Source organism: Sycon ciliatum, chromosome 11, assembly GCF_964019385.1.
Source record: "Sycon ciliatum chromosome 11, ocSycCili1.1, whole genome shotgun sequence".
Lineage (NCBI taxonomy): Eukaryota > Metazoa > Porifera > Calcarea > Leucosolenida > Sycettidae > Sycon > Sycon ciliatum.
In genome coordinates this window covers 27,854,358-27,877,580 of record NC_088653.1, presented here as the reverse complement: position 1 = coordinate 27,877,580, position 23,223 = coordinate 27,854,358, and the positions used below count along the sequence as shown (strand labels likewise).

The 23,223-nt window shown below is 47.2% G+C and overlaps 1 protein-coding gene across 1 annotated transcript in view; it reads right to left on the bottom strand.

Annotated features, from left to right (window-relative positions):
- Positions 1–316: 316 nt before the first annotated feature.
- The window catches only part of LOC135827338 (DNA-directed RNA polymerase I subunit RPA2-like), a 54,444-nt gene continuing 31,537 nt past the window's right edge, over positions 317–23,223 (bottom strand). Inside the window, exons 21-24 of the mRNA XM_065339854.1 lie at positions 22,492–22,617; positions 19,231–19,358; positions 1,862–2,026; positions 317–1,038 (exon numbers count right to left, since the gene is read on the bottom strand). Coding sequence (XP_065195926.1) covers positions 811–1,038; positions 1,862–2,026; positions 19,231–19,358; positions 22,492–22,617 — 647 coding nt within the window. The 3' untranslated portion in view covers positions 317–810. The remainder of the gene's footprint in view (positions 1,039–1,861; positions 2,027–19,230; positions 19,359–22,491; positions 22,618–23,223) is intronic.

The window sequence follows — 23,223 nt, the reverse complement described above, 5'->3', positions numbered from 1 at the left end:
TTGTGCGTGTCGGGGAAAGGCACATTTGTCTGGGATAAAGTCGGGGGTTCGTCCCCATACGTTGCATTCGCAAGACAATTTTGGAAAATAGGAAACTGGGTTCCGTGGTAGCTGTTCCCTCTGCCCGCCCCCTAGTATTTGACCAGGCTAGAACCCTGTCATTACTACATAAAGATACAAATTGTCCTGACGAAAGCGTGTTTGATGGTCATACGTAATACAATCATGCAATTCTTCATACTAGACGATACTTGTTCCAAGACAAAAAGCACAACACGGCGGCACAGTGCCAATCTCCCGCACAGCCACACCAAGCCAAGTTTTAAAAAAGGGTTAAATTTGTTTTCTTTCTATTCAAGCAGAGAAAAAGCGTGATCGGGTCTCCGATCACATGCCTCCTTACAAATGAATACGACAGAATGTTCTTGGATGGTTGCTGCACGCACAGCAAGCTCAACATCCACAAAATCCTCTCCAGCACACGCCATTGCTACGCACACACGCATGCGCGCGCACGCACACACGCACACACACACACCACGCACACACACACACCACACACCACACACACACACACACACACACACACACACACACACACACTGTACACATTGTACATACCATCTACACATCGTGTACACACCACCGCGTACACGTGCTATATACACATCATATACACACATCATGTGCAACTCGCAGCCATTCAGCAAGCCTGCGCGTTGGACGGTGGTAGTGAACACGCTACACCAGCTTGGTGCCTAGCTTCATGTTGATATTGAGAGCAGGAAGCTCACGGTGGTAGTGAACACACTATATCAGCTTGGTGCCTAGCTTCATGTTGATATTGAGAGCAGCAAGCTCAGCGGTGAGATATCGAAACACGTACGGTACGGCCACTGTGTGCACGTTGGCACCATTCTGGCAAGAGCGACACGTCCACTTGCGACGACTGTTTGCACCCGTTGCTGCGTCTGGCCCGGAGGCCAGCGGGTCGGGACAGGGTGATAGAAGAGAGCCGCACTTACAGCAGACCTGAGCCTGCGTCAGCGACCGCCACCACCGCCAGACACCGAGCAGCATGATGAGCAGTGGCGAAAAACACACATGCATGCGCGCACGCACACGCACACACACACAAGGACACACACACACACACACACACACACACAAACACACACACACACCACACACACACACATGCGTGCGAATATACACAAACATAAACACAGGTTGGAACAGGTGAAGACAACAAAGGCTAGAGTGCGTGCAGTCCGAATATCTGCCATCATCATGAATGATAAATGTTGGGTTAGCTTTTGGGCTATTAAACCCTAGTTAGCGATAAGACCGATGATGCGCTGCTCTCCATCTCATGCTAGCTACGACTGAGCTGGCTTTACACGTGCACTCAAATGCTGCGCATGCGCACACAAATCGCCTTGAGAGAGAAAGAGAAAGAGAGAGAGAGAGAGAGAGAGAGAGAGAGAGAGAGAGAGAGAGAGAGAGAGAGAGAGAGAGATGTGAGGGAGAGAGATGATGTGTGTGAGAGAGCGAGATGATGTGGGAGAGAGATGTGGGAGAGAGAGAGAGAGAGAGAGAGAGAGAGCGAGAGAGAGAGCGAGACAGAGAGAGAGAGAGACAGAGAGAGAGAGAGAGAGAGAGAGAGAGAGAGAGAGAGAGAGAGAGAGAGAGAGAGAGAGAGAGAGAGAGAGAGAGAGAGAGAGAGAGAGAGAGAGAGAAGAGAGAGAGAGAGAGAGAGAGAGAGAGAGAGAGAGAGAGAGAGAGAGAGAGAGAGAGAGAGAGAGAGAGAGAGAGAGAGAGAGAGAGAGACAAACACACACACAAAGAGCAATGAACATACCACACAGCGATCAGAGCAGTGAAACAGACGGTCATGCAGCAAGAATGATGTGCCGTGAGCAAGCATGGCGTCTCGTTCCATTTCACCAAATCGAATACCACCGGCTCGCTTACGTCCCTTCACAGGCTGATGTGTTAGCGGATCGATCGGACCCGTAGTACGAACCTGTCAAAAAAGCATTCGAATGAAGAAATAAATGTATGACTGCGTATGTGAATGTGTGTGTGTGTGTGTGTGTTGTGTGTGTGTGTGTGTGTGTGTGTGTGTGTGTGTGTGTGTGTGTGTGTGTGTGTGTGTGTGTGTGTGTGTGTGTGTGTGTGTGTGTGTGTGTGTGTGTGTGTGTGTGTGTGTGTGTGTGTGTTTGGGCTTGCATACGCCGCATGTGCGTGATATGCTAAACACACTGTGCATAAAATGAAAAACAATGTGCACAACAAGCCGCTAGGATACCTCTCCACCTTCCCCTTTACACACACTTAGAACACCCCCACCTTCTGCATCGCATCAAATGATAATCATAATAATTTCGTGTCTTTCCCTCAAACCAGTGGATATTTGAGACCCATGCTCCCCAGCGCCCGACGATAAATACCAAATTTCATCGATTTTCCATAAGGACCAAAGCATAATCTTCTGAGTCTTCTCCAGTCTAGGTGAGTCTGACCGCCACAATGTCAAGACGCGTAAAGAGAACAAGCAGGAACTCCAGGGGCATAGCATGCAGCTGTGTTCTGCCTCGATGAAGAGAACAAAACCAGCACGACGTTAATTATTTTGGAAGTAATTTCGAAGAAGACGAGGAACTATCTGCGTTCAAAAAGCCCCTGCGGCACTTGCATGCATGCGAGAAGCACGGGGTCCGCGGATCGACTTCGTTCAAAAATCATTGTGCCACACGGGCTGTTCCATTTGTGTGCGATCATGGCCTTCCTTCTTGACAAACAAAACTGAAGTTTGTCGATCTTCTACTCGCCATAGCGTCCTTATCATGACTCCAAATCAGCTCAAACTTTGCAGGAGGCATGAAAATGCTATGCTGAGTCGATTGATACCGCGTCGGAAGGGTTTCCTTGAAAAATAAAATTTAGCCTGCACTGGCTACTGGTGGCGAAAGTCAAATTTTTCTTCAGACTTTTCCCGTTTGTGTCTTTCCCTCAAACCCGTGAAGAATATTAGTATGAGAACATTTCGCGTAGTGGAACACTAAACAATAAAGACAGTCAGTGTTCCTCCCGCTTCTGTCTTGTGAGCATCTTCCGCAAGGTGTAGTAGCTGCTGATACTGATTTCTCCTCGGATGTCGAGCTGCACAGTTTCTTCCAGTCTGTCTTGTCCCGCTGCTTGTTGTCGGCACCTGGAAAGGTCTCGCATCAAATGGCATCAAATGGCCAACATTATTTTCATGCAATAAAGTTAAACATATACTCTTCGCACATTCTCTGCACCACAATTATGCCCCACCACATATACTCTCGCCGCATACTGCTAGCAGCGTGCAACCTTCATATAATTTATGTCGCTCTCGTACTTGGCATTTGCCAACGCCGAGGACTGATAGCTGTCTCCATTCTCCCCCCGTACAAGGCCCTTCATTCTCTAATTCCTTGCCCACCCAGCTTCGCGAGTGGCTGCCAGTTGGCGTGGTCAAGATCGGAACCGCCTCGACATCTGTCTGGTTGGGTGGTGTTGGCGGCTACTGAATGGCTTTGGTGAAATAAACTGAGTCCATATGTGTACAGCTTCTACGGTTACAGCGTTATCACCATAATGAGCTCCATTTACTTTAATATTATCAGTTGTTTTGGCTGTTATGATTTCTTGGTATTTCATCCGGTTCATTTATTATCTAGACCATAATTTTCGCAATTTTAGCGCTTTCCGGTGTTATCATATCCTTTTCTCATTTTAGCACCAGGTCATTACTTCATTTACTGGTTTTAGCGTCAGCATAACATTCACCCTTTGTGGGCCAACACAAAAAAAACAATAAACAAAAATGAAACACACACACTACACACTATGCACAACACCCAACACCCAACACACTGTACACAACACATTACACAGCACAAAAAACACCGTGCCCAACAGACAACACATGTTGCAAAAGAGGGATCCAAGAGCGGGATTGCAACCCAGCATCCCAGTCTTTCAGGGACACTGCCCTTTGGATTAGGCTACCAGGGATCACCAAAACCCAGGGGTCCTTCTTGCTACACCGCCTGACAGGTTCAAATGTTGCAAAAGAAGAATCCAAGAGCGAGATCAGAACCCAGCAACCCTTTCTTTCTGGAACAGTGCCCTTCGGATTAGGCTACCCAGGATCACACACACCCGTGGCTCCTTATTGCTACACACACAGCACATTGGGCACAACACACAACACGCTATACATAACACCTCAGACGTCAGACATGCCCATCGCGGAAGCGATGATAGCGAACAGCTATGCTAGACATAGAAACTTGTGCCGGGATTACACCATTCAACAGCTTGCGAGGCTGATGAATTGACCGCCACTAATTTTTAGCCCGGTATCCACTACACAGCTGATTGAAGTGGCTTTTTTCTGGCCAGTGAATCCCTATTTTTCATTTTTGTCATTTTTTTTCTTCTTGTTTAATACACACACACCGCACCCCATACTACGGCATACACCGGCCGTTGGTAGCCACCCAGGAGAATGAAAGAAGAGCTAGGAGAATGAGAAAGAGAAGAAAACACCCAACACCCAACACACTGTACACAACACACTACACAGCACAAAACACACTGTGCCCAACAGACAACACATGTTGCAAAAGAGGGATCCAAGAGCGGGATTGCAACCCAGCATCCCAGTCTTGCAGGGACACTGCCCTTTGGATTAGGCTACCAGGGATCACCAAAACCCAGGGGTCCTTCTTGCTACACCGCCTGACAGGTTCAAATGTTGCAAAAGAAGAATCCAAGAGCGAGATCAGAACCCAGCAACCCTTTCTTTCTGGACCAGTGCCCTTCGGATTAGGCTACCCAGGATCACACACACACCCGTGGCTCCTTATTGCTACACACACAGCACATTGGGCACAACACACAACACACAACACGCTGTACATAACACCTCAGACGTCAGACATGCCCATCACGGAAGCGATTATAGCAAACAGCTATGCTAGACATAGAAACTTGTGCCGGGATTACACCATTCAACAGCTTGCAAGGCTGATGAATTGACCGCCACTAATTTTTAGCCCGGTATCCACTACACAGCTGATTGAAGTGGCTTTTTTCTGGCCAGTGAATCCCTATTTTTAATTCTTTTTTTTCTTTTTTATTACACACACACCACACCCCATACTACGGCATACACTGGCCGTTGGTAGCCACCCAGGAGAATGAAAGAAGAGCTAGGAGAATGAGAAAGAGAAGAAAACACCCAACACCCAACACACTGTACACAACACACTACACAGCACAAAACACACTGTGCCCAACAGACAACACATGTTGCAAAAGAGGGATCCAAGAGCGGGATTGCAACCCAGCATCCCAGTATTTCAGGGACACTGCCCTTTGGATTAGGCTACCAGGGATCACCAAAACCCAGGGGTCCTTCTTGCTACACCGCCTGACAGGTTCAAATGTTGCAAAAGAAGAATCCAAGAGCGAGATCAGAACCCAGCAACCCTTCTCTTTCTGGAACAGTGCCCTTCGGATTAGGCTACCCAGGATCACACACACACCCGTGGCTCCTTATTGCTACACACACAGCACATTGGGCACAACACACAACAGACAACACGCTGTACATAACACCTCAGACGTCAGACATGCCCATCGCGGAAGCGATGATAGCGAACAGCTATGCTAGACATAGAAACTTGTGCCGGGATTACACCATTCAACAGCTTGCAAGGCTGATGAATTGACCGCCACTAATTTTTAGCCCGGTATCCACTACACAGCTGATTGAAGTGGCTTTTTTCTGGCCAGTGAATCCCTAATTTTCATTTTTCATCTTTCATTTTTTTAATTTTTTCTTCTTTTTTATTACACACACACCACACCCCATACTACGGCATACACTGGCCGTTGGCAGCCACCCAGGATAATGAAAGAGGAGCTAGGAGAATGAGAAAGAGAAGAAAACACCCAACAACCAACACACTGTACACAACACACTACACAGCACAAAAAACACAGTGCCCAACAGACAACACATGTTGCAAAAGAGGGATCCAAGAGCGGGATTGCAACCCAGCATCCCAGTCTTTCAGGGACACTGCCCTTTGGATTAGGCTACCAGGGATCACCAAAACCCAGGGGTCCTTCTTGCTACACCGCCTGACAGGTTCAAATGTTGCAAAAGAAGAATCCAAGAGCGAGATCAGAACCCAGCAACCCTTTCTTTCTGGAACAGTGCCCTTCGGATTAGGCTACCCAGGATCACACACACCCGTGGCTCCTTATTGCTACACACACAGCACATTCGGCACAACACACAACACACAACACGCTGTACATAACACCTCAGACGTCAGACATGCCCATCGCGGAAGCGATGATAGCGAACAGCTACGCTAGACATAGAAACTTGTGCCGGGATTACACCATTCAACAGCTTGCGAGGCTGATGAATTGACCGCCACTAATTTTTAGCCCGGTATCCACTACACAGCTGATTGAAGTGGCTTTTTTCTGGCCAGTGAATCCCTATTTTTCATTTGTTTTTCTTTTTTTTCTTCTTGTTTATTACACACACACCGCACCCCATACTACGGCATACACTGGCCGTTGGTAGTCACCCAGGAGAATGAAAGAAGAGCTAGGAGAATGAGAAAGAGAAGAAAACACCCAACACCCAACACACTGTACACAACACACTACACAGCACAAAAAACACAGTGCCCAACAGACAACACATGTTGCAAAAGAGGGATCCAAGAGCGGGATTGCAACCCAGCATCCCAGTCTTTCAGGGACACTGCCCTTTGGATTAGGCTACCAGGGATCACCAAAACCCAGGGGTCCTTCTTGCTACACCGCCTGACAGGTTCAAATGTTGCAAAAGAAGAATCCAAGAGCGAGATCAGAACCCAGCAACCCTTTCTTTCTGGAACAGTGCCCTTCGGATTAGGCTACCCAGGATCACACACACACCCGTGGCTCCTTATTGCTACACACACAGCACATTGGGCACAACACACAACACGCTATACATAACACCTCAGACGTCAGACATGCCCATCGCGGAAGCGATGATAGCGAACAGCTATGCTAGACATAGAAACTTGTGCCGGGATTACACCATTCAACAGCTTGCAAGGCTGATGAATTGACCGCCACTAATTTTTAGCCCGGTATCCACTACACAGCTGATTGAAGTGGCTTTTTTTCTGGCCAGTGAATCCCTATTTTTCATTTTTGTCATTTTTTTCTTCTTGTTTAATACACACACACCGCACCCCATACTACGGCATACACCGGCCGTTGGTAGCCACCCAGGAGAATGAAAGAAGAGCTAGGAGAATGAGAAAGAGAAGAAAACACCCAACACCCAACACACTGTACACAACACACTACACAGCACAAAACACACGGTGCCCAACAGACAACACATGTTGCAAAAGAGGGATCCAAGAGCGGGATTGCAACCCAGCATCCCAGTCTTTCAGGGACACTGCCCTTTGGATTAGGCTACCAGGGATCACCAAAACCCAGGGGTCCTTCTTGCTACACCGCCTGACAGGTTCAAATGTTGCAAAATAAGAATCCAAGAGCGAGATCAGAACCCAGCAACCCTTTCTTTCTGGAACAGTGCCCTTCGGATTAGGCTACCCAGGATCACACACACACCCGTGGCTCCTTATTGCTACACACACAGCACATTGGGCACAACACACAACACACAACACGCTGTACATAACACCTCAGACGTCAGACATGCCCATCGCGGAAGCGATGATAGCGAACAGCTATGCTAGACATAGAAACTTGTGCCAGGATTACACCATTCAACAGCTTGCAAGGCTGATGAATTGACCGCCACTAATTTTTAGCCCGGTATCCACTACACAGCTGATTGAAGTGGCTTTTTTTCTGGCCAGTGAATCCCTAATTTTCATTTTTCATCTTTCATTTTTTTCATTTCTTCTTCTTTTTTATTACACACACACCACACCCCATACTACGGCATACACTGGCCGTTGGTAGCCACCCAGGAGAATGAAAGAAGAGCTAGGAGAATGAGAAAGAGAAGAAAACACCCAACACCCAACACACTGTACACAACACACTACAGAGCACAAAAAACACAGTGCCCAACAGACAACTCATATTGCAAAAGAGGGATCCAAGAGCGGGATTGCAACCCAGCATCCCAGTCTTTCAGGGACACTGCCCTTTGGATTAGGCTACCAGGGATCACCAAAACCCAGGGGTCCTTCTTGCTACACCGCCTGACAGGTTCAAATGTTGCAAAAGAAGAATCCAAGAGCGAGATCAGAACCCAGCAACCCTTTCTTTCTGGAACAGTGCCCTTCGGATTAGGCTACCAAGGATCACACACACACCCGTGGCTCCTTATTGCTAGACACACAGTACATTGGGCACAACACACAACACACAACACGCTGTACATAACACCTCAGACGTCAGACATGCCCATCGCGGAAGCGATGATAGCGAACAGCTATGCTAGACATAGAAACTTGTGCCGGGATTACACCATTCAACAGCTTGCAAGGCTGATGAATTGACCGCCACTAATTTTTAGCCCGGTATCCACTACACAGCTGATTGAAGTGGCTTTTTTTCTGGCCAGTGAATCCGTATTTTTCATTTTTTCATTATTTTCTTCTTTTTTATTACACACACACCACACCCCATACTACGGCATACACTGGCCGTTGGTAGCCACCCAGGAGAATGAAAGAAGAGCTAGGAGAATGAGAAAGAGAAGAAAACACCCAACACCCAACACACTGTACACAACACACTACACAGCACAAAAAACACCGTGCCCAACAGACAACACATGTTGCAAAAGAGGGATCCAAGAGCGGGATTGCAACCCAGCATCCCAGTCTTTCAGGGACACTGCCCTTTGGATTAGGCTACCAGGGATCACCAAAACCCAGGGGTCCTTCTTGCTACACCGCCTGACAGGTTCAAATGTTGCAAAAGAAGAATCCAAGAGCGAGATCAGAACCCAGCAACCCTTTCTTTCTGGAACAGTGCCCTTCGGATTAGGCTACCCAGGATCACACACACACCCGTGGCTCCTTATTGCTACACACACAGCACATTGGGCACAACACACAACACACAACACGCTGTACATAACACCTCAGACGTCAGACATGCCCATCGCGGAAGCGATGATAGCGAACAGCTATGCTAGACATAGAAACTTGTGCCAGGATTACACCATTCAACAGCGTGCAAGGCTGATGAATTGACCGCCACTAATTTTTAGCCCGGTATCCACTACACAGCTGATTGAAGTGGCTTTTTTTCTGGCCAGTGAATCCCTAATTTTCATTTTTCATCTTTCATTTTTTTCATTTCTTCTTCTTTTTTATTACACACACACCACACCCCATACTACGGCATACACTGGCCGTTGGTAGCCACCCAGGAGAATGAAAGAAGAGCTAGGAGAATGAGAAAGAGAAGAAAACACCCAACACCCAACACACTGTACACAACACACTACAGAGCACAAAAAACACAGTGCCCAACAGACAACTCATGTTGCAAAAGAGGGATCCAAGAGCGGGATTGCAACCCAGCATCCCAGTCTTTCAGGGACACTGCCCTTTGGATTAGGCTACCAGGGATCACCAAAACCCAGGGGTCCTTCTTGCTACACCGCCTGACAGGTTCAAATGTTGCAAAAGAAGAATCCAAGAGCGAGATCAGAACCCAGCAACCCTTTCTTTCTGGAACAGTGCCCTTCGGATTAGGCTACCAAGGATCACACACACACCCGTGGCTCCTTATTGCTAGACACACAGTACATTGGGCACAACACACAACACACAACACGCTGTACATAACACCTCAGACGTCAGACATGCCCATCGCGGAAGCGATGATAGCGAACAGCTATGCTAGACATAGAAACTTGTGCCGGGATTACACCATTCAACAGCTTGCAAGGCTGATGAATTGACCGCCACTAATTTTTAGCCCGGTATCCACTACACAGCTGATTGAAGTGGCTTTTTTTCTGGCCAGTGAATCCGTATTTTTCATTTTTTCATTATTTTCTTCTTTTTTATTACACACACACCACACCCCATACTACGGCATACACTGGCCGTTGGTAGCCACCCAGGAGAATGAAAGAAGAGCTAGGAGAATGAGAAAGAGAAGAAAACACCCAACACCCAACACACTGTACACAACACACTACACAGCACAAAAAACACCGTGCCCAACAGACAACACATGTTGCAAAAGAGGGATCCAAGAGCGGGATTGCAACCCAGCATCCCAGTCTTTCAGGGACACTGCCCTTTGGATTAGGCTACCAGGGATCACCAAAACCCAGGGGTCCTTCTTGCTACACCGCCTGACAGGTTCAAATGTTGCAAAAGAAGAATCCAAGAGCGAGATCAGAACCCAGCAACCCTTTCTTTCTGGAACAGTGCCCTTCGGATTAGGCTACCCAGGATCACACACACACCCGTGGCTCCTTATTGCTACACACACAGCACATTGGGCACAACACACAACACACAACACGCTGTACATAACACCTCAGACGTCAGACATGCCCATCGCGGAAGCGATGATAGCGAACAGCTATGCTAGACATAGAAACTTGTGCCGGGATTACACCATTCAACAGCTTGCAAGGCTGATGAATTGACCGCCACTAATTTTTAGCCCGGTATCCACTACACAGCTGATTGAAGTGGCTTTTTTTCTGACCAGTGAATCCCTATTTTTCATTTTTTTCTTCTTTTTTATTACACACACACCACACCCCATACTACGGCATACACTGGCCGTTGGTAGCCACCCAGGAGAATGAAAGAAGAGCTAGGAGAATGAGAAAGAGAAGAAAACACCCAACACCCAACACACTGTACACAACACACTACACAGCACAAAAAACACCGTGCCCAACAGACAACACATGTTGCAAAAGAGGGATCCAAGAGCGGGATTGCAACCCAGCATCCCAGTCTTTCAGGGACACTGCCCTTTGGATCAGGCTACCAGGGATCACCAAAACCCAGGGGTCCTTCTTGCTACACCGCCTGACAGGTTCAAATGTTGCAAAAGAAGAATCCAAGAGCGAGATCAGAACCCAGCAACCCTTTCTTTCTGGAACAGTGCCCTTCGGATTAGGCTACCCAGGATCACACACACACCCGTGGCTCCTTATTGCTACACACACAGCACATTGGGCACAACACACAACACACAACACGCTGTACATAACACCTCAGACGTCAGACATGCCCATCGCGGAAGCGATGATAGCGAACAGCTATGCTAGACATAGAAACTTGTGCCGGGATTACACCATTCAACAGCTTGCAAGGCTGATGAATTGACCGCCACTAATTTTTAGCCCGGTATCCACTACACAGCTGATTGAAGTGGCTTTTTTCTGGCCAGTGAATCCCTATTTTTCATTTTTGTCATTTTTTCTTCTTGTTTATTACACACACACACCACACCCCATACTACGGCATACACTGGCCGTTGGTAGCCACCCAGGAGAATGAAAGAAGAGCTAGGAGAATGAGAAAGAGAAGAAAACACCCAACACCCAACACACTGTACACAACACACTACACAGCACAAAAAACACAGTGCCCAACAGACAACACATGTTGCAAAAGAGGGATCCAAGAGCGGGATTGCAACCCAGCATCCCAGTCTTTCAGGGACACTGCCCTTTGGATTAGGCTACCAGGGATCACCAAAACCCAGGGGTCCTTCTTGCTACACCGCCTGACAGGTTCAAATGTTGCAAAAGAAGAATCCAAGAGCGAGATCAGAACCCAGCAACCCTTTCTTTCTGGAACAGTGCCCTTCGGATTAGGCTACCCAGGATCACACACACACCCGTGGCTCCTTATTGCTACACACACAGCACATTGGGCACAACACACAACACACAACACGCTGTACATAACACCTCAGACGTCAGACATGCCCATCGCGGAAGCGATGATAGCGAACAGCTATGCTAGACATAGAAACTTGTGCCGGGATTACACCATTCAACAGCTTGCAAGGCTGATGAATTGACCGCCACTAATTTTTAGCCCGGTATCCACTACACAGCTGATTGAAGTGGCTTTTTTTCTGACCAGTGAATCCCTATTTTTCATTTTTTTCATTTTTTTCTTCTTTTTTATTACACACACACCACACCCCATACTACGGCATACACTGGCCGTTGGTAGCCACCCAGGAGAATGAAAGAAGAGCTAGGAGAATGAGAAAGAGAAGAAAACACCCAACACCCAACACACTGTACACAACACACTACACAGCACAAAAAACACCGTGCCCAACAGACAACACATGTTGCAAAAGAGGGATCCAAGAGCGGGATTGCAACCCAGCATCCCAGTCTTTCAGGGACACTGCCCTTTGGATTAGGCTACCAGGGATCACCAAAACCCAGGGGTCCTTCTTGCTACACCGCCTGACAGGTTCAAATGTTGCAAAAGAAGAATCCAAGAGCGAGATCAGAACCCAGCAACCCTTTCTTTCTGGACCAGTGCCCTTCGGATTAGGCTACCCAGGATCACACACACACCCGTGGCTCCTTATTGCTACACACACAGCACATTGGGCACAACACACAACACACAACACGCTGTACATAACACCTCAGACGTCAGACATGCCCATCGCGGAAGCGATGATAGCGAACAGCTATGCTAGACATAGAAACTTGTGCCGGGATTACACCATTCAACAGCTTGCAAGGCTGATGAATTGACCGCCACTAATTTTTAGCCCGGTATCTACTACACAGCTGATTGAAGTGGCTTTTTTCTGGCCAGTGAATCCCTATTTTTCATTTTTGTCATTTTTTCTTCTTGTTTATTACACACACACCACACCCCATACTACGGCATACACTGGCCGTTGGTAGCCACCCAGGAGAATGAAAGAAGAGCTAGGAGAATGAGAAAGAGAAGAAAACACCCAACACCCAACACACTGTACACAACACACTACACAGCACAAAAAACACAGTGCCCAACAGACAACACATGTTGCAAAAGAGGGATCCAAGAGCGGGATTGCAACCCAGCATCCCAGTCTTTCAGGGACACTGCCCTTTGGATTAGGCTACCAGGGATCACCAAAACCCAGGGGTCCTTCTTGCTACACCGCCTGACAGGTTCAAATGTTGCAAAAGAAGAATCCAAGAGCGAGATCAGAACCCAGCAACCCTTTCTTTCTGGAACAGTGCCCTTCGGATTAGGCTACCAAGGATCACACACACACCCGTGGCTCCTTATTGCTAGACACACAGTACATTGGGCACAACACACAACACACAACACGCTGTACATAACACCTCAGACGTCAGACATGCCCATCGCGGAAGCGATGATAGCGAACAGCTATGCTAGACATAGAAACTTGTGCCGGGATTACACTATTCAACAGCTTGCAAGGCTGATGAATTGACCGCCACTAATTTTTAGCCCGGTATCCACTACACAGCTGATTGAAGTGGCTTTTTTCTGGCCAGTGAATCCCTATTTTTCATTTTTTTCATTTTTTCTTCTTGTTTATTACACACACACCACACCCCATACTACGGCATACACTGGCCGTTGGTATCCACCCAGGAGAATGAAAGAAGAGCTAGGAGAATGAGAAAGAGAAGAAAACACCCAACACCCAACACACTGTACACAACACACTACACAGCACAAAACACACTGTGCCCAACAGACAACACATGTTGCAAAAGAGGGATCCAAGAGCGGGATTGCAACCCAGCATCCCAGTCTTTCAGGGACACTGCCCTTTGGATTAGGCTACCAGGGATCACCAAACCCCAGGGGTCCTTCTTGCTACACCGCCTGACAGGTTCAAATGTTGCAAAAGAAGAATCCAAGAGCGAGATCAGAACCCAGCAACCCTTTCTTTCTGGAACAGTGCCCTTCGGATTAGGCTACCCAGGATCACATACACCCGTGGCTCCTTATTGCTACACACACAGCACATTGGGCACAACACACAACACACAACACGCTGTACATAACACCTCAGACGTCAGACATGCCCATCGCGGAAGCGATGATAGCGAACAGCTATGCTAGACATAGAAACTTGTGCCGGGATTACACTATTCAACAGCTTGCAAGGCTGATGAATTGACCGCCACTAATTTTTAGCCCGGTATCCACTACACAGCTGATTGTGAAGTGGCTTTTTTCTGGCCAGTGAATCCGTATTTTTCATTTTCGTCATTTTTTTCTTCTTGTTTAATACACACACACCGCACCCCATACTACGGCATACACTGGCAGTTGGTAGTCACCCAGGAGAATGAAAGAAGAGCTAGGAGAATGAGAAAGAGAAGAAAACACCCAACACCCAACACACTGTACACAACACACTACACAGCACAAAAAACACAGTGCCCAACAGACAACACATGTTGCAAAAGAGGGATCCAAGAGCGGGATTGCAACCCAGCATCCTAGTCTTTCAGGGACACTGCCCTTTGGATTAGGCTACCAGGGATCACCAAAACCCAGGGGTCCTTCTTGCTACACCGCCTGACAGGTTCAAATGTTGCAAAAGAAGAATCCAAGAGCGAGATCAGAACCCAGCAACCCTTTCTTTCTGGAACAGTGCCCTTCGGATTAGGCTACCCAAGATCACACACACACCCGTGGCTCCTTATTGCTACACACACAGCACATTGGGCACAACACACAACACGCTATACATAACACCTCAGACGTCAGACATGCCCATCGCGGAAGCGATGATAGCGAACAGCTATGCTAGACATAGAAACTTGTGCCGGGATTACACCATTCAACAGCTTGCAAGGCTGATCAATTGACCACCACTAATTTTTAGCCCGGTATCCACTACACAGCTGATTGAAGTGGCTTTTTTCTGTCCAGTGAATCCCTATTTTTCATTTTCGTCATTTTTTCTTCTTGTTTAATACACACACACCGCACCCCATACTACGGCATACACCGGCCGTTGGTAGCAACCCAGGAGAATGAAAGAAGAGCTAGGAGAATGAGAAAGAGAAGAAAACACCCAACACCCAACACACTGTACACAACACACTACACAGCACAAAACACACTGTGCCCAACAGACAACACATGTTGCAAAAGAGGGATCCAAGAGCGGGATTGCAACCCAGCATCCCAGTCTTTCAGGGACACTGCCCTTTGGATTAGGCTACCAGGGATCACCAAAACCCAGGGGTCCTTCTTGCTACACCGCCTGACAGGTTCAAATGTTGCAAAAGAAGAATCCAAGAGCGAGATCAGAACCCAGCAACCCTTTCTTTCTGGAACAGTGCCCTTCGGATTAGGCTACCCAGGATCACATACACCCGTGGCTCCTTATTGCTACACACACAGCACATTGGGCACAACACACAACACGCTGTACATAACACCTCAGACGTCAGACATGCCCATCACGGAAGCGATGATAGCGAACAGCTATACTAGGCATAGAAACTTGTGCCGGGATTACACCATTCAACAGCTTGCAAGGCTGATGAATTGACCGCCACTAATTTTTAGCCCGGTATCCACTACACAGCTGATTGAAGTGGCTTTTTTCTGGCCAGTGAATCCCTATTTTTCATTTTTTTTTCATTTTTTTCTTCTTTTTTATTACACACACACCACACCCCATACTACGGCATACACTGGCCGTTGGTAGCCACCCAGGAGAATGAAAGAAGAGCTAGGAGAATGAGAAAGAAAAGAAAGCACCCAACACCCAACACACTGTACACAACACACTACACAGCACAAAAAACACCGTGCCCAACAGACAACACATGTTGCAAAAGAGGGATCCAAGAGCGGGATTGCAACCCAGCATCCCAGTCTTTCAGGGACACTGCCCTTCGGATTAGGCTACCAGGGATCACCAAAACCCAGGGGTCCTTCTTGCTACACCGCCTGACAGGTTCAAATGTTGCAAAAGAAGAATCCAAGAGCGAGATCAGAACCCAGCAACCCTTTCTTTCTGGAACAGTGCCCTTCGGATTAGGCTACCAAGGATCACACACACACCCGTGGCTCCTTATTGCTACACACACAGTACATTGGGCACAACACACAACACACAACACGCTGTACATAACAATTCAGACGTCAGACATGCCCATCGCGGAAGCGATGATAGCGAACAGCTATGCTAGACATAGAAACTTGTGCCGGGATTACACCATTCAACAGCTTGCAAGGCTGATGAATTGACCGCCACTAATATTTAGCCCGGTATCCACTACACAGCTGATTGAAGTGGCTTTTTTTCTGGCCAGTGAATCCCTATTTTTCATTTTTTTCATTTTTTCTTCTTGTTTATTACACACACACCACACCCCATACTACGGCATACACTGGCCGTTGGTAGCCACCCAGGAGAATGAAAGAAGAGCTAGGAGAATGAGAAAGAGAAGAAAACACTCAACACCCAACACAATGTACACAACACACTACACAGCACAAAAAAACACCGTGCCCAACAGACAACACATGTTGCAAAAGAGGGATCCAAGAGCGGGATTGCAACCCAGCATCCCAGTCTTTCAGGGACACTGCCCTTTGGATTAGGCTACCAGGGATCACCAAAACCCAGGGGTCCTTCTTGCTACACCGCCTGACAGGTTCAAATGTTGCAAAAGAAGAATCCAAGAGCGAGATCAGAACCCAGCAACCCTTTCTTTCTGGAACAGTGCCCTTCGGATTAGGCTACCCAGGATCACACACACCCGTGGCTCCTTATTGCTACACACACAGCACATTCGGCACAACACACAACACACAACACGCTGTACATAACACCTCAGACGTCAGACATGCCCATCGCGGAAGCGATGATAGCGAACAGCTATGCTAGACATAGAAACTTTTGCTGGGATTACACCATTCAACAGCTTGCAAGGCTGATGAATTGACCGCCACTAATTTTTAGCCCGGTATCCACTACACAGCTGATTGAAGTGGCTTTTTTCTGGCCAGTGAATCCCTAATTTTCATTTTTCATCTTTCATTTTTTTCTTCTGTCTTCATATTACACACACCACACCCCATACTACGGCATACACTGGCCGTTGGTAGCCACCCAGGAGAATGAAAGAAGAGCTAGGAGAATGAGAAAGAGAAGAAAACACCCAACACCCAACACACTGTACACAACACACTACACAGCACAAAACACACTGTGCCCAACAGACAACACATGTTGCAAAAGAGGGATCCAAGAGCGGGATTGCAACCCAGCATCCCAGTCTTTCAGGGACACTGCCCTTTGGATTAGGCTACCAGGGATCACCAAAACCCAGGGGTCCTTCTTGCTACACCGCCTGACAGGTTCAAATGTTGCGAAAGAAGAATCCAAGAGCGAGATCAGAACCCAGCAACCCTTTCTTTCTGGAACAGTGCCCTTCGGATTAGGCTACCCAGGATCACACACACCCGTGGCTCCTTATTGCTACACACACAGCACATTGGGCACAACACACAACACACAACACGCTGTACATAACACCTCAGACGTCAGACATGCCCATCGCGGAAGCAATGATAGCGAACAGCTATGCTAGACATAGAAACTTGTGCCGGGATTACACCATTCAACAGCTTGCAAGGCTGATGAATTGACCGCCACTAATTTTTAGCCCGGCATCCACTACACAGCTGATTGAAGTGGCTTTTTTCTGGCTGGTGAATCCCTATTTTTCATTTTTCATCTTTCATTTTTTTCTTTTTGTTCTTTTTTATTACACACACACACACCGCACCCCATACTACGGCATACACTGGCTGTTGGTAGCCACCCAGGAGAATGAAAGAAGAGCTAGGAGAATGAGAAAGAAAAGAAAACACCCAACACCCAACACACTGTACACAACACACTACACAGCACAAAAAACACAGTGCCCAACAGACAACACATGTTGCAAAAGAGGGATCCAAGAGCGGGATTGCAACCCAGCATCCCAGTCTTTCAGGGACACTGCCCTTTGGATTAGGCTACCAGGGATCACCAAAACCCAGGGGTCCTTCTTGCTACACCGCCTGACAGGTTCAAATGTTGCAAAAGAAGAATCCAAGAGCGAGATCAGAACCCAGCAACCCTTTCTTTCTGGAACAGTGCCCTTCGGATTAGGCTACCCAGGATCACACACACACCCGTGGCTCCTTATTGCTACACACACAGCACATTGGGCACAACACACAACACACAACACGCTGTACATAACACCTCAGACGTCAGACATGCCCATAGCGGAAGCGATGATAGCGAACAGCTATGCTAGACATAGAAACTTGTGCCGGGACTACACCATTCAACAGCTTGCAAGGCTGATGAATTGACCGCCACTAATTTTTAGCCCGGTATCCACTACACAGCTGATTGAAGTGGCTTTTTTCTGGCCAGTGAATCCCTATTTTTCATTTTTTTTCATTTTTTCTTCTTGTTTATTACACACACCGCACCCCATACTACGGCATACACTGGCCGTTGGTAGCCACCCAGGAGAATGAAAGAAGAGCTAGGAGAATGAGAAAGAGAAGAAAACACCCAACACCCAACACACTGTACACAACACACTACACAGCACAAAACACACTGTGCCCAACAGACAACACATGTTGCAAAAGAGGGATCCAAGAGCGGGATTGCAACCCAGCATCTCAGTCTTTCAGGGACACTGCCCTTTGGATTAGGCTACCAGGGATCACCAAAACCCAGGGGTCCTTCTTGCTACACCGCCTGACAGGTTCAAATGTTGCAAAAGAAGAATCCAAGAGCGAGATCCGAACCCAGCAACCCTTTCTTTCTGGAACAGTGCCCTTCGGATTAGGCTACCCAGGATCACACACACCCGTGGCTCCTTATTGCTACACACACAGCACATTGGGCACAACACACAACACACAACACCCTGTACATAACACACTGTACACAACACACTGACACAACACACTGTGCATAACGGATTGAGAGACGCATGCCCTAAACTTGTTGCCGAGCACTAGATTACCCAGCCAGCGAGACTACAACAAAACAATTTGAGATCCCGAACCGACTACGGGGTTGGAACTCTTTTTCCCGGCTTGAGAGACACATGCCTAAACTTGCTGCAGAACACACTGTGGTACTCACCTGAAACTTATCCGACACCATATGACGCAAGCGTTGATAGTATACTGTTCCGACAAAGATGTCGGCTTCCAGTTCCTCGCCTCCAACTCCGCTGTAGAAGCGCTCGTTCCCATAGTAACTGTAGCCGGCTGCAGGCATGGCAACACACAATGGCATAGGATCAGAACTGCTGCATCTTCGGCAATACCAGCCGAGGTGCTTAGTACAGTACTGGCTAGAGAAATCCAACCTCAAGACCAGCTGTTGCTCTATTTACATTGCACAGTACTGGCTAGAGAAATCCAACCTCAAGACCAGCTGTTGCTCTATGTACATTGTACAGTGTTGGCTAGAGAAATCCAACCTCAAGACCAGCTGTTGCTCTATGTACATTGTATAGTACTGGCTAGAGAAATCCAACCTCATGACCAGCTGTTGCTCTATGTACATTGTATAGTGCTGGCTAGAGAAATCCAACCTCATGACCAGCTGTTGCTCTATGTACATTGTATAGTGCTGGCTAGAGAAATCCAACCTCATGACCAGCTGTTGCTCTATGTACATTGTATAGTACTGGCTAGAGAAATCCAACCTCATGAATAAAATACCGCCGGGCGAGACAGCGCCCTAGCACTCCTTGTTTGCTTTTTTGATACTCGTTGCTTTACTCTGTTGTACAGTTCTTCGATGGCTCCGGTGTGCGCGCGGCAGGTATCACATGACCAGATCACTTTCCACACAGATCTAGTTACATTACAAACCGATGTCAACAGCTCTCTGTACTCTATAGTAATCTAGACACATGACAAACCGATGTCAACAGCACTCTGTACTCTATAGTAATCTAGACACATGACAAACCGATGTCAACAGCTCTCTGTACTCTATAGTAATCTAGACACATGACAAACCGATGTCAACAGCTCTCTGTGCTCTATAGTAATCTAGACACATGACAAACCGATGTCAACAGCACTCTGTGCTCTATAGTAACAGCGGCGTCGGAACTGGTGCGGCAGGTGCGGCCAAAGCAGCACCAATAATTTTTAATTTTTTAAATATTTTTTACATTTCAACCTTGTTGATGGCTTGTCGACTCTTGTACAGGTACCAAGTTTTACATCGACAATGCGGTGTATCATCAGCATGCATATTCTTATTTCTCATTATTATTCTGTATTATTCTTTGTTTTTATGCCGGATGACGTCAATGTACCAGCATTGAAAAGATAGTGCCCCATCTGTGGATGGATGTTGAAAAAAATGTGTTGCAGGGGCACTACCGTAGTTCCGCGCATATAAGCCCACGGGCCTATATCCGGATATAAGCCCACCTCCGTTCATAGGCCCATGGGCTAATAAACAGACCCAACCGCTGTTACGGAACCGATAGTACAGCATGTCAGTGCAGACTACATTACCAGTACCGGTACCTACGGTAGGCGGACAACCGCGCACGGACTTGTACTTTTTCGCGTGCCAGCTGCCTTCAGAATTCGAATATAGGCCCAGGGCTAAAAACGAACCATTACTGATTTTTTTCCCGGAAAATGCATTATTTCGTATATTAGCCCATGGGCTTATATGCGCGGAACTACGGTAATCGCACGAGTACGGTAATTCACGTAAGACAAACATGCCTGGCAACGGGACAAACTGGTTCGAATCGAACCAATTTTTTTCTTGTCGCGACAGTTGTTGCCGCGACTTCGTACAAAACATGACACGTGCATTGGGCACCACTGCAGTATCACCGGCTGACCTTTAGTGGTGAAACGAATATCAAAACCCAGTAGCCGAATATTCTTTGGCTTAACCCTTTACCGGTCTACCATAAGCGTACCGATACTATAGTATCGGTACGTTTAGCCCTCATTTTTTCGGGGTCTTGTTGCTAGGAGACAGCTAAAATGGCGCTCTACGCGTAGCTGAAGTCCAAGGCTTTCTGACGATGTGCAAAACAACCATGCTTACCATACAAATTTTTGCCGTATCGATCGACTGAAGTTTGTTGAAATTGGAAAAGACGACCATCCGCCATGCGCGCATTTCAAGAATGCGAGTGCATCTCTTGGGGCCGTGTTTGACAAGCGTTCTGAGAGCAGTAACATCACCAGTCCAGGCTGGATGTCCCGGGAGGTTTTGCAGTGTAGTGTGTTGAGAAAAAGAGCTCCGTTGAGTCCTGCTAGTTCAAAAATATATCGTCCACGAATGAAGAAACAAAATTCTCCAAACAGAGAGGAAGCCTTCTTGCTGCTGACACGGCGACAGCGACTGTCACAAGGACTCGTCAGGTGCGATCAGCTGATTCGCCTGGCCGTGAGAATCACGGCATGCGTAAGCTCGCGCCTGAGTACTCATCTGAGCGAGAGTGAATCTGACGCGAGCAGCGCTGAGATGAACAAACCGAAACTGCGATATCGTGGAATGGGAATTGCTGCTGCTGGCGTATCGCCGATGGCGAGGTGTTGGTGTTCAATGGCGGTATTGTAGAGAGCCTACATTTCTTGTAAAGACGTAGCCCTTACCTGATTGTTTATCGTACGACTTCAGCTCCATCACGAACTTGGTATGCCCTTCGTGGTGTGATATTCGTGTATTTCATTCGCAATTGTATTTTCTCTCAACTGGAAGGGCTACCATGGGCCCTATCCTTGCCTGGACCTAGTCATATTTGAATTTTCTGGACGCGTTCAGGCATACAGATTTTGAAAATATATGGTGTACCCATACCTACATCACATGGTTCTTGAGTTATTGCTGGTTGTGTGTACATGTATTTGCGTGACCACCCCTCACATACATTGAGTTAGACCGGCAAAGGGTTAACGAACGAACGAATATTCCTTCGTTAACACGGATGACATCACACGCCCTCCTCTCAGTCATTTTATTGGATATTGTCACTATTATTAGGCATGACAAACGAAGGCACATATTTTTCCACCATTTCTAGGTCAATTTTCACAAAATCCCCAGCTGAAGTGCATTTTACACGCTCAAAAAACAGCTTAAGACGTGATTTTTCGTTCGACCGCCATAAATCCATTCCAGGACCTCGGATCGCGTCCGGGTTGCTTCGAGACGACAGCTGAGAGTTTTCGAATGCCGATGGAACTTTCGATGAAGCGGTTCGGTCAAGTATTCGCAAAGTTACGGAAGTTTGAAGTCGCCCGGTAAACTCTGCATACCCGGTTAGCGAATATTCGCCATGAGAAATATTCGTTCGAATGTGACAAACCGAACGAACATTCGAATATTCGGTATATTACCACTACTTACCTTCAACTAGAGAACGGCCAAAATGATCAATAGCCGAGTCTTTCTCGGAGAATGTGAAGGGAGTAGCGTCATAGCACTGTCCGTGAAGCGATGCCGACTTTCCGGCCATGCTCTCTATCATCATGCCTGCATTGCAGTAGCAAAAAGACGACAGGGGTCACATGACAGTTATGTGACAGCCACCAAGCAGTCAGGGCCCACAAGCAACAGCAGTCATATGATATTCACATAGAAGTTGGATGGTGACTCAGATGAGGAAAGCAAAACTGCAAGTGGTGTCAGCAGTACGGATGTTTTGTGGCACGATTTCAAATTTATGTACCCCTGACAACATGTGTGAGCTATTTCAGGACGAAATTGGCCCAATGAAGCCAAAGAAATTAGAATAAAATTGCCAAAACACACCCGGATCTTCTATATCGATATTTTGCTCGGAATTTGCCAGCAATTTCTTTTCGTGGGAAATTTCAAATTTTTTGCTGGAAGCATTGCCGGCAAATTTGGGCCAGGCTTATTGCAGACAACGGAAATTTGTAGTACCGCAACGAAAAATGTTAACGAAAAAAGCTAACAAATATTCGTAAACCGTGAGGTTGTGCACAACGTGTGAACTCTTGCGTACTAGGTGGACACTAGCACTACGGGTACGAAAAGGGTCAAGATGGGGAGTTGTAAAATATCAGCATTTTAGTACTCCATGCAACGAAAATAGTTTCGTAGAGCTGCTCTGTT